This window comes from Andrographis paniculata, unplaced genomic scaffold (genome assembly GCF_009805555.1).
Source record: "Andrographis paniculata isolate CXL003 unplaced genomic scaffold, ASM980555v1 Contig78END, whole genome shotgun sequence".
NCBI lineage: Eukaryota > Viridiplantae > Streptophyta > Magnoliopsida > Lamiales > Acanthaceae > Andrographis > Andrographis paniculata.
In genome coordinates, this window is record NW_026137615.1 from 2373638 (window position 1) to 2387126 (window position 13489).

Sequence of the window (13489 nt, forward strand, 5' to 3'; positions counted from 1 at the left end):
TAAATAATAAATAAATAAATATACACTTCTATTTTTATCACTTAGGTCTCCATTTATTCTAATTAATATTAACCATCAATCGAAATCAAATATTTTAGCAGAGACATAGTGAATATTATTTTTTACTAAATAAATTAAATCAAATTATTATTTTTCTTTCCAATTTTAAGTATAAAACTTTATTCTCTTACATATGTATCACATTCATTTTATTTTTTCTTTATTTTTTTTATAACTTGAGAACTCGCAGTGTTTTCATCCTCTCAAGCAATTAATTTTGAAATTTTGATATACTCTTATTATATGTAATAAAAACTCGATTTCATAACCATTCTACATTACCTTAAATTATTTAACTTATAGGTTTTTTTGGTTTTTTTAAATTCATATTTTGATTTCTTATGATTTTATTTTTACATATCATATGAAAATTTTATTCTTTTTTAATTTAATATTTTTACATATCATATTTCTGTCACAAATGATTGATTTTTTTTTTTTGTCCCGTCACATAAGAAATACCATTAGTAAATTTATTCATCTTAAATACACTTTACAATTTTTTAACCTCCTAGGCATGATACCCACTCAAAACCCTTTTATTTATATTTATATTTAATAGATAAATGCTTTTATCTATATTTAAAATTCTTTAATTTTTATAAAATATATTTTAAGTTAATTATAAATAAATATATATGTTTGTTTATTTATTTATATTATATTATATTTTATTATTTATAAAATATGATATCTATATTGTATATATTTTATTAAAATATAATAATAAAATATTTAAATTAACAATCAAATTTTTATATAAAAAATAATAAAATAATATTATAACTTATTATTAATAATTTAGTAAATCACCTAAATTACTTGCCAATTTAAAATAATAATATTTAATTAAATATTTTATAAAATATAAAAATACTGCTCCATGTCAAGTATAATCTAGTATTTTTCATTTTGATCCGACTCACTGTCTCTTGTCTCTTTTCAAAAGTATTATACTTCCTCTGCCTCAAACACTGTCTACATTTCATTTTTTATGTGTCAAACATCTGCAATATTTTAAAATAGGAAATAATTAATTATATCTAATTTGTACCTCACAATTTATCCCCTCACATCATCCAAATAAAAAAATAAAATATATATTTCTTTCTCCATCCCATCACCTAATTTCTAAATTATTATATTTAATACTACCCAACTAAAAACCCGTATCAAAAATAAATATTGCACTTTATTTGGAAAAGAGAGAGTATATTTTAATTATATTTAAAAATTTTTAAATTTTTAATTTTAATTATATTAATAAATTATTTTAATTTTAAATTATAATTATTTTATTAATAAATTTTTAATTATTTACTAATCATACCTTTTCAAAAGTATTTTTAAAAAATGTAAATTCTAAATAAATTGGAATTTTTTTTTTACAAATAATTTGTGTTATAACATAATTTTTATAATTAATTATTCAATAATAATAATTACTTCAGCCCGTTTATTCGAATAGATTCTTCCATACATTTTGCCGGCAGAAGGGCTTCTCCAAGAAAGTTTCGATTCTACATACCATCGCTGATAGATACTTAGTCTCGGGTTCGATTTCACGATTTTACCCGCCATTGCTGCAATTTCATGGTTTAATTCGTTGAATTCCGGGGTTTCTGCAGAGGGAAGCATGAGTAAATCATCGTTGCCGCTGGAAGATGTGCGAGGGCGGGAGAAGCAAATTCTCAAGGAAGAATCTTTGGTGAAGCTGTTGCGATGGCATTTTGGGCATTCTGATTTCAGAGGGAAGCAATTGGCTGCCATTCAGGCTGTTTTGTCAGGTTTCCTTTCGTAAATTTGATGGATATTCTGCTTATGCACTTCCTACCGAGGCGTGTGAACTTCATTCGTTGTTGTTCGAAATTTCGATTATAGAACGCTGTTGATTGAATTTCAGGTCGAGATTGCTTTTGTCTGATGCCCACCGGTGGTGGAAAGTCGATTTGCTATCAGATTCCGGCAGTCGCGAAATTGGGGATTGTGCTTGTTGTCAGTCCTTTGATTGGTGAGAATGTCCTGACTTTGGTGATACTGTTTATCTTTTGATAGCTTATACTACACAGGTTCGTTCTTCTTTTTGTGATTTTTCCAGGAAAATAATCTGATTGCTTTATCCTGTGATTTTTGTTTCAATTGTCAGCTCTTATGGTGAGTGCACTTCATCTTTTAGGTTTTATATGATTCTGGTGTGTTTTTGTTCATTTGTATTTTCATATAATAGGAAGCATTGCTCTCTCTATCAGGAGAATCAAGTGGCAGCATTAAAGGAAAAAGGAATTGCTGCTGAATACCTCTCTTCGACGCAGACTGCCAAGGCCAAAAATAAGGTGTGGGATGATTTTAATTTTCAGTAAGAACTGTGATTAGTGTCGCATTCGTAGGCCTTATTATTGTGTTAGCATTCTCGACTTAATTTTATAAATGGATGATATATATTGACCAAGAAACTGTCTTTGCATTTGTTTTAATACTTTACAAGTCTAATTATTGGTGCGGAATATTCGTTTCATCTTATCAGTTAATTAGAATGTCTATGTTTTTGTAGGAAGTGTATTATGAACTGAATTTTCCTAATGTTATAGTCAAACAATAATGTTTTATTATCTAAGAAAATTTGTACCAATTGAAGAGTTGAAATATCTTCGGTGGGTGTTACTTGTCAATGACGTGAATTGATATCAGAAACTAATTTTAGAGTTCTTACGGCCTAAAATCAGTGCAATGAATCTAAGCTTGACTCAAAGCTCAAAGTTAGAATGGAAATTGGATACATATAGTTCGAATACCAAATTAAAAATAGCTCTCACATATATATGAAATGTAGAGTTAAAATGAATATAGATACAAATTATTTCTGTGGTAAACTTCAAAGATGGGATTGCAAGCTTACTTGTGACCGTTTATTCAACACAACCATTATATATTCTACAACTGTATCAAACCGAAAGTCATTCATATCTCTTGTGTTTTCTTTTTTATTCTTATACGAACTATAGATTGCTAGTTTTGTTACTTGGATTTTGTTCGACTCACATTTTCTGTATTATTTAATGTGGAGAACTATTTAGTCAAAATGCTTTTGGAGCTATGTAATGAGTGTTTTTTCAACAAGATTGTATTGTTGTATTGATACAATTGGTGTTGATATTTAGATATACGAAGACCTTGAATCAGGAAAGCCAGCTCTGCGGTTATTGTATGTTACACCTGAACTTATTGCAACACCGGGTTTTATGACGAAATTGATGAAGATTCATGGCAGAGGGTTGCTAAATCTAATTGCAATTGATGAGGTTCGAAATTACATGGCTTCAATATCATAAACAGATAGTTGTGGAAGAACATTGAATGATTTTGTGTTTATTTTAACATCGTCAGTCGACTCAGTCCAGTATTTTTACATGCCCTTTATTATTATTGTTAGGCACACTGTGTATCAACATGGGGCCATGACTTCAGGTTATTACTCGAACTTCACCTTGTATTTACGCATCACTTTCCTTGATTTATCTTCTCTGCTCCTGTCTGCACAAATACTATGGTTTTTCTTGAGTTCTGTTCTACCATTGTACACATTTAAATAATTTAAACTCATCTTTGGCTGTTCAATTATTTAGGCCAAGCTACAGAAAACTTTCTTCTTTGCGGAAAAGTTTGCCAAACGTACCAGTTTTGGCCTTAACAGCTACGGCTGCTCCCAAGTAAGTCTGATCAAAATAATGTCGACAGAAGTAGCATCTGTATCCCTGTGCCAAAAAAAACTTATCCTTTGATTTTTGTTCAACGGAAACAGTGAAAGTGTTACTAAAATATTTTATTTTTGTAATTCTTTGAGATATTTTTTGAAAGTAAATAATGTATATTTTATTGGGAATTATGTGTATTGGAATAATGTTAGATCAAAGCAAACACACTCATACTTTCTCGCCCAAGAAACTAATTAATAATATAGAAACTGGATGGAGGTTAACCCAGTGTTTGGTACTTCTGCAGAGTTCAGGAGGATGTGATATCGTCCTTGTGCTTGCAAAGCCCACTCATTTTGAAATCATCGTTTAATCGTCCTAATATCTACTATGAAGGTGAGGTTCCCTAACTTGATTTTTCTTACCTAAGCATCTCCCGACGGTTTGTTCTATGCACATTTCTGAGGAGAAAGCATGCAGAGTTTTCATTTTTAACGGGCTTTTGTTGAAATTTTCAGTCTAATGAGTTATTCATGTTTTGAAGTTGAATTAGTCATTTATTCTCTATAAAGTTAAAGGCAATTGAAAAATACAATCTGATTTAGTATGATCAAAATTGTATAGGCCAACCGAGTTAGTCTGTACATTACTGAAAATTGTGATGAACTCTATATGTGTTTTACGACATGTAGTTCGCTATAAAGACCTTCTGGATGATCCGTATTCTGATCTGTGCAATTATCTCAAATCCCATGGAAATATTTGTGCTATTGTTTACTGCCTGGAGCGTACTGCTTGCGATGATCTAGCTGCCCACCTGTCCAATACCGGAATCTCTTGTGCTGGTAATGATCTTTGCAGTTTCCAGGGAATTACTGAATTTTGATACCACTCTTTCCAACCTGATTTTCTTCCGTTATGCATAGCATATCATGCCGGATTGAACAGTAAACTGCGGACCTCTGTCCTGGATAATTGGATCTCATCAAAAACACAAGTAATTGTAGCTACAGTTGCTTTTGGGTATGTCGTCTTTTCATTTTTCTGCCTTAATATATCCGTACTTCAGCAATAGTGTTGTTTTTAAGTCATATTTTCTTTAGTTTCAGCAAATTAGGACTTCAATTTTCGTATTAGTGTATTTAAATCTTCTTTGACGGAAGGAGTTAAAGTAGTACTAGATTTGACTCTGGAAAATTGCAATTCTTGATGAATATTACTCCAAAAGGTTTGGTGGCCTAGTGCGGCATGATACGAGTCTTTCCCATGTAAACATGAACTAAACTGTCATTTTATGCCCCAGTCACGTGCCATATTGCTGTATGAGGGGAAAATTCATTATATTATCTTCAGCGTAAGGAATAACCTGACCCCGCCGTATATCAGTGTCTTTATTTTCTTGCTTTGATCAATTTATCGTTGACAGTGAGTTGAGATACTCTGAAGAAAAGTTAAGGATATTTCTAGTACTCAGGCCTTTTTTTTTTTTCTTGTTCTCTTTTTCTTTGCATATTGTTCATAAATTTGAAAATTGTGGCCACAGAAGATAGTAAAGATGGTAGTTACAAGGATTCCGAATTTCATCAGTATCTAACTTAAAGATGCAATTTGTTAAGTTCAGAAAATTTACTGGTATCTTTGCTAGGTTTTAACTTTTAACTCTTCTAATTAACCGATTGCCATGGTTAATGTCATTGCCTGAATAATCTGATTATCATTACTTGGGAGTAACCTTGAGTTCTATTTATCTTGGCTTGTGTTCGTTGCGAAATTGCGCTGGAGCTTTCAATTTCATGCACCTCTTCTGAAGCGATGGTCTTAGTGCAGGATGGTATGAAGCTATTCTTGTAAATAGTCATCATTATATACAAGTCGTCTACCGTGGAACAGAGGCTAAAGTACATATCCACCATGGGTTTCTGCTTTATTGTTTTAGGGCATAGATCGGAAGGATGTCCGAGTTGTTTGTCATTACAACATTCCCAAGTCTATGGAAGCCTTCTACCAAGAATCTGGTCGAGCCGGTCGTGATCAATTGCCATCTCAAAGTTTGTTGTATTATGGAGTGGACGACCGAAGGCGACTGGTTGGTTATCATTTCTCCGATTGATTCTGCTATTCTTTCTCGAGAAATATATGACGGCTCCGGTTTTAAAATTTAACGAGTTTATTAACAGGAATTCATCCTGAGTAATGCGGCGAGCAAGAAAAAGTCACATTCTTCAAGCTTCAATGAGGATTCCTCCAAGAAGTCATTAGCTGCCTTCCGCCAGGTAAATACGAGCACTCATTAACTACGGCAACGGTCTACATTGTATGATACATCATTGCTTAACATCACTTTCTAGATGATTGAATATTGTGAAGAGTCTGGTTGCCGAAGGAAAAAAATCCTAGAAAGCTTTGGGGAAGAGGCGCCGGCAACATTGTGTGCAAAATCATGCGATGCCTGCAAACATCCTAGTATGGTCTCGAAGTATTTGGAGGAGCTTACGACCTCTATTTCACTTCGGAGTAGACATGGATCTTCCAGAATATACATGAGCAGGTAAGTTCTTGTTTATACACATCTATTGCTTATAGTATAAAGGAAAAATTGCTTATAAGCCAGTTTGAAAAGTCACCATACTCCTTTCGCAATTTAGGAATTATGCAAAACTCTTTTGTATTTTAAAAAAGATAAAATTGTCTATAACTTTCTTGTGATTTTGAAATAAATCCCTTATTTACTTTAAAAATTGCATGACGTCCCCTTATACTTTAAAAAATATTGCATGAAACCCCTACGTGACACCCCTTGTACTTTCAAAACTGCAAGGCACCCTTGTACTTTCAGCGTGAAATCTCTCTTTATTTAAAAAATTGCATGGCACCCCTAACACTTTCAAAAATTTTGGATGAAATCCTCCATCATGTCAAAAATATAGATAAAAAATCATCTTCTCCATCATACAAGGGATGTTTTATGGCGGTGGGGTTTCGTGCAATGTTTTGTAAAGTATAAAGGGATTCCATGCAATTTTTTAAAACAGAGAAATTTCACGCTGAATTTCGAAACTACGTGGGAGTTACGAGCAATTTTACCTTTAAAATAGTGTAGAATTCTCAAGGAATAATATGGGTGAGCAATTTTACCTTTAAAAAATAGTGTAGAATTCTCAAGGAATAATATGGGTCTCCCTTGCATTTTCGAAAATATTGCGGGGATTCTGTGCAATATTAAAAAGAAAAACGAGAGAGGTTTGTGTAGTTTCTTAATCATAAGGGAGAATAGTGCAGATTTTCTGAACAAAATGTGGGTTATAAACAAGTTTTCCAGTAGAAAATGTTGTGACTGGATTTGTTCGATTCACGGAAAAATGATTACGATTATAATAATTTCATGGCTTATTCGCAGTGCTTCCGATTTCAATGATGCTGAACCACTCTCAGAATTTTGGAATCGTGACGACGAAGCAACCGCATCTGAAGAAGACATATCTGATTTCGATGGTAAAGCTAAATCGCCGAAACATACAGTTGATAATTACGTTTGCTTACTAACACAATTTTTCTCTTTCGACTTCAGATCCTGTTGAACTTGCGAAAAGTGTCGCCCTTTCAAGTAAATCTTCAGAAAGGAGATTACACGAGAGAATGGAGTCGTTGCAGCGCGCCGAAGAAAACTATTACCGTAATCAAAGAAACCAAGACAAACAGGTCGACCCCGACCACCTTCTTCCCATATCTTTCATTTGCATTAATTTCGACTAACATTTTTTCTGTGTCAAAAAGATGAACAAAGCCGACAAAAACAACATTTCCGGAACATTGAGGGAATCAGGGAGGCAACGGCTACTAAACGCCTTGAAGCAAAACCAGGATCGTTTCAGCGCCTTGCAGTACGTTTTTTTCATATCACATTACTCGTTCCAATTCACCCCGAAACAATCACAATACAGGGATAACAATAGGTTCGAGTAAACCGGACCCGGACCCGACCTATTTATTCGGGTCGGGTCCAATCATTCGGATATCAGGTCCGAGCCCGGTCGGATATTGTGTGCTCTTGTCGGGTGTGGATCGGATCTCGCATCCGAGGGTGGACCCGACCCGAACCCAATTAATATATTACTAATATATCCATTATATGTATAAAAAAAGTAACTTATAATAATATAAATTATATTAAAAATTTTAGTTTAATTTATTTATTTTTTATGATTTTATTATCCTCCCTCTATCCCAAAAGAGATATTTGAGATTGACACGAGAATTAAGGAATAATAATATTATATTAATAGTAGCTGTAAAAGTATTTTCAAGAGATCAAAATGACCCAACTCTATATAATAATTATGACAAAAAGTGAGATAGTTTTGTAAAAAATGTGAGGAGCTTGTTACAAAAATGAAAATGAGGCCATTGTTTTGGGTTAGACGAAAATGACAAAATACGATTATTGTTTTGGACGGAAGAAGTAATATTTTTTGAATAAATTATATAAATTTTAATATATGTCGGGTCCAGATTGGGATCCAAATTTAAGTTAAATTTTAATTATTGTAAAAGAAAATTATGATCTGTCGGGTCCATCGGGTATTGTTTGGGTCGGGTCTAGGTATAATCGGGTCTAATTCGGGTATCGGGACCAGCTATGTGTGTTCAGGTCGGGTCTCGGGTCCGACTGGCCCGACCTATTGCCATCTCTATCACAATCATCTCGTCTCATTTTATTTTTTCAGGATCGACTTCGCTGCATCAGCGGAGGCACTCGAGGATCAATGCTACAAGAAATACGGGAAAACCGGCAAGTCCTTTTATTTATCCCAGTTAGCGAGTACCGTAAGATGGCTGCCAACAGCAACCCCCGACGATCTAGCGATTAGGCTCGACAATGCACGACCCGAGGAAGAGAAACCGGAACCAACTTTTTCTTCGCCACGACCATCCTTGTCGACAAACAAGAGTTTTGTTCCCGCGGCTAGCTTTGTTGCCTACTCGCCTCTTTCCCGGGATACGGCTGCTCCGCCGGCAATCCCGTCGTTTTCCGAGTTCATTAACAGTAGAAAAGCTAGAGACGGAGAAGCTTCTGCAGAGAAAAGGAAGGGCAGCCATGGAGATTGCAGAGGTATGGAGAAGAAAATTAAGTCTTGATTTTTTTTATTTTAAGTGAATTTTTTAGGTTTCTCATCTAATATTTGGATTTAAATGATGGATCTTTTTGTTTAGTTTGAATCTTTTCTTTATGGTGCTTTTTTTTTTTTTTTTTTTTATGGCCTAAAATTTATATATATATATATATATATTTACTTATAATACTCCCTCCCTCCCATAATTAAGATATTATTTTTCATTTTTATCCATATAGGATATCATTTCTTAACATAAATAATACCTTTACAATTTTCAATTTAATACCCTTACAATTTTTAATATATTATACAACTGTCATTATTTTTATATCATACAATTTAATAACCTTATTTATGCCATTTTCATTCTAAATCAATATAATAATATTAAAAAATTTACACATTTACCAATTTTATGGGACAAAGGTAGATGTCCTTTCATCCAAAAAAAAATGATTGTCCTCTTTCTATTTTTATATATGGAATTTACTTTTTTTTATCCTTATTTTATTTATTTTGTTTATATCTATACACAAAATAAAAAATTATTTTATCAATTTACAATAAAAAACTAATTACTTAAAAAAAAACATGTAAATATCACTTAGACATTAGAAAATAGACGGAGAAAGTATAATTTTCATATTTATATTAGTAATAGGATAACTTAATTATGGTTCAGTTACCTTACTTACTCATAATGAATTTTATTCTTCATTTATCATCTTTTGCCATTTGTTCAAAAAAAAATAAAATTGCTATCCCTTTTTTCATAATAAAAGTACCGTTATTATATTTAATATTAAAAATATTTTTATATTTATGTAATTTATTCGAACACACAAAAGCACGAATGGTACAATTTATTAGAATAGGGTAACTTAACCCCACCGTTTGATGGTGGTCTCCTATTCTTTATCAATTTTTTTGGGAGGTAATAAAATAAACGATTTAAATATACATGATGAAAGATGATTATTTGGTAAATACGAATGGTACAATTTATTGGGATAGGTAACTTAACCCCACCATTCAGATGTTGGGCTCACATTCTTTATTAATTATTTCCACTTAAAATTATAAAAATATTAAGGGAAAAAATTATTTTTGATCATAGGGTGTGTTTGTTTGGCAGATTGGATTGAATTTACACTATTTATTTAATTTTTTTCCAAAAAAATATCAAATCAATACATATTTTTCATTTTTTATATTATACTAAAAATCAATTTTATATTTAAAACATCACATCAACACCTATTATGTCATATCATACAACTATTCAAATTCAAAATTTTTACTATTCAAATTCAAAATTTTTACTATTCAAATCTCAACTCAAAATCCAAACCCCCAAACAAACACACCCTTAATATAATTAAAATTTATTATTTTTGTCAAAATATAATCAAAATTCATCATTTTTTGTCATAATATAAAAATTTTATCAATTTTAGTCGCAATATAACTGAAATCATCATTTTTGGTTTCAATATAATCAAACATTATCTTTTTTGTCCCACCGTCAACAAACCAACGAAAAATACTGACGTAGACTTGCAAGATTGTGCAATTTCTTCAAATATAAATATAAGGTTTGATTTTTTTTCACGTCAGTATTTTCCGTCGATTTGTTGATTGTGGAACCAAAAAAGATAAAATTTAATTATATTGGGACAAAAAATGATAAGTTTTGGTTATATTGGGACAAAAATGATAAATTTTGGTTATATTTGGACCAAAATTGATGAATATGAATTATATTTGGACCAAAAATAATTTTTTCCCAAAAGTTAAATAACTAAAGTTTATTTATACAATATACAATAAATATAATTCACTCAAAATAATCGTAGTAAATAGTTATGCTGTTATGCACCTATGATTTATATTTTATATTTGAATAATACTTCTTCCATCCGCGTATAATTGTTACATTTATTTTTTCAGTTATTATAATTAACATTAAAAATATTTTTATATTTGGACAATTGTACAAGTTTCTTTCTATTAGTATTATAATAAACTAATGAAAGAATTTTTGTAATTTTTTTTTTAAAATTTGTATTATATTTTGATATAATAATTAATATTCAAATATCAACGCGCAAAAAAAGTAAATAAAACTCTTAGATCCAGACCGAAGTAGTATAAAAAAAATCATTTTAGAATACACAACTAATTATTATTGTGAGTTTGTTTGCTCAATCATTTTTTTTTTCCAGTATAATTTTCAATATACATAAAATGTGCTTTTTATTCTCTAGTTAAGTTAACATACAATATATATATTAAAAAAAAAAAAAAAACTCATTTTGTCCATTTAAAATATATATTTACTTTTGAAATGAATTTTAAAAAATAATACTAGTATTTTAATCATAATAGACATGTAAAAATAATTTAAAAATAATTTTGTCAATGTCTTTTTGTATAAAAATGATGATGCTATTTAAAATAAAAATATTTATAAAAACAAGTTAGATTTATCATTACTAGAAATGAAATGATTAGTCCCGTAAAGAATAATATAATGGTGTGAATATAGACTATTAACCGTGAGATTATAGGCATTTTACATTGAAAAAAATATATATTTTAAATCAAAATATTAAACAAATATATCTATTAATAAGAATTAACATGTATAATTAGAACAAGTAATATGTTTTTAAAAGTTATATTTTAATAAAATATATACAATATAAATATTATATTGCATGTATAAATTGTATACTATGTATAATACAAGTAAATATAAGTAATATAGTTTTTTATTTATAAATTAATTTTATTAAAAAGATATAGAGTTTTAAATAAAAATACAAGGGTAAATTATTTTTTTTAGTCTCGTAACTGGACCGCCTTATCATTTTAGTCCCGTAAGTGGAGCATGTCGCAAACTAGTCCTATAAGTGAAAAATTTTCGTTGTTTTAGTCCTCCGGCGCCGGAGACGCCCGCGTGGCTCGCCGGAGGTGACGTATCCGCCAGGTGTCCTGTCAGGTCAGCGACACCTGGCGGACACGTGGATTTTTTTTTTAATTTTTTTAATTGGACTAAATAAAAAAAACACAAATAAAATTTAAAATAAATTAAAAATAAGTTTTAAAAAAAATTTAAAAAATAAAAAAATAATAAAAAAAATCCACGTGTCCGCCAAGTCATCGACACCTGGCTGACACATCACCTCCGGCGAGCCACGCAGGCATCTCCGGCGCCGGAGGACTAAAACAACGAAAATTTTTCACTTATAGGACTAGTTTACGACAAGCTCCACTTACGTAACTAAAATAATAAAGAAATCTAGTTCCGGGACTAAAAAACAATTTACCCAAAATACAAATATTTGTTTATTAAGAAAAAAAATACAAAAATATAAATATTTTGGATATGTATAATATTATATGTAATATAATTAATTAAATTAGTTTATATTTTTTTAATTAGATGACAACTATTAAATTCAATACTATGTTGTTGAATAGCATGCAATATGCTAACAAATAAGGCACAATATTATTATTGACAGCACAATATTTATATTAATATAATACAAATACAACAAATAAACTAATAACATATTATATAGTCTCACACAATACATGAGCAATTTATTTTAGGACATGGCATACTCTTATAAAACACACGTTTGTTGTAATTACGAACAATCAACACATGTCCTTATTACAAATATGTATTGTTTATGTATAAAATAATTATATTTGTAATTAAGTAAAAAAAAATTAAAGTATTTTGGTAATAACATTGATTTTTACAAAAATAAAAAATAAATATTTTCAAATAAAATATACAAAAATAATAAAAAAAACAATAAATCAAACATAGCCAAAAGATTCACTCCAATTTCTCTCAATCATCGTCTTAATCTCTTTAATGGCCTCTTCCGTCGGATATTTTTTACGAGGACAAGGATTTTTTTTACGATGATGACATCGAGGACGAATCCGACTCATCGGCACCCGATCGTGGTGTTCCATCATTAATTTCGATTTTGTTGGACCAGGTCACGGTCCTTAGGAGTGGATATAGTTCGATTATTTGTGAATGTGCATATATTTGATATTCGAATTGAATAGAATAAATATCCAAAAACTTGTACTATATTAGAACAAATTTTTTTGATAATACTAATAAATTTAATGTTTATTAAGGAAACAATATTAAAAAAAAAAAAAAAAAAAAAAAAAAGAGTTTGGCTTCTCTTTATATAAAAAAAAAAAAAAAAAAAAAAAAATGTTGAGAGAAGTCCATACAAAGGAGCCCTATCCATGAGAGCTCAATCACACATTCTTGATCGTTCCAAAATTAACAAAATTTGTTATTAGATTCCATATGTGCAGAGATAGAAGTCCATATTCCGACTACTTCTCTAAATTTATGTTATATTAGATCTCTAGGATTGATTTCCATGCAATAAAATATATATATATATTTTGTACGTATGTGATGATTTGGTGGTGTAGGGATTGGACTTGTGACCTCAGGTCTCTCTTTTGTTTTTTTTCTAAAAAAAAAAAGAAAATTGAAGTCTGAGATGGCGTTGATATAAATAAAATTCAAAGCAAAATTCAAACTTGAATTTGATTGACGAATAATCTAAA

General features: G+C 30.3%; 1 protein-coding gene across 1 annotated transcript; it reads left to right on the forward strand.

Moving 5' to 3' along the window:
* The first annotated feature begins 1530 nt into the window (after positions 1-1530).
* On the forward strand, positions 1531-8986 carry LOC127239986 (ATP-dependent DNA helicase Q-like 3). The gene is made up of 17 exons (XM_051258396.1): positions 1531-1847; positions 1964-2071; positions 2207-2214; positions 2310-2393; positions 3219-3359; positions 3491-3525; positions 3684-3767; positions 4060-4148; positions 4445-4597; positions 4679-4779; positions 5689-5838; positions 5930-6025; positions 6101-6300; positions 7150-7244; positions 7321-7451; positions 7527-7633; positions 8477-8986. The coding sequence occupies exons 1-17, from the start codon at positions 1697-1699 to the stop codon at positions 8886-8888; spliced, it is 2145 nt and encodes a 714-aa protein (XP_051114353.1). The 5' UTR covers positions 1531-1696; the 3' UTR covers positions 8889-8986.
* Positions 8987-13489: the final 4503 nt, after the last annotated feature.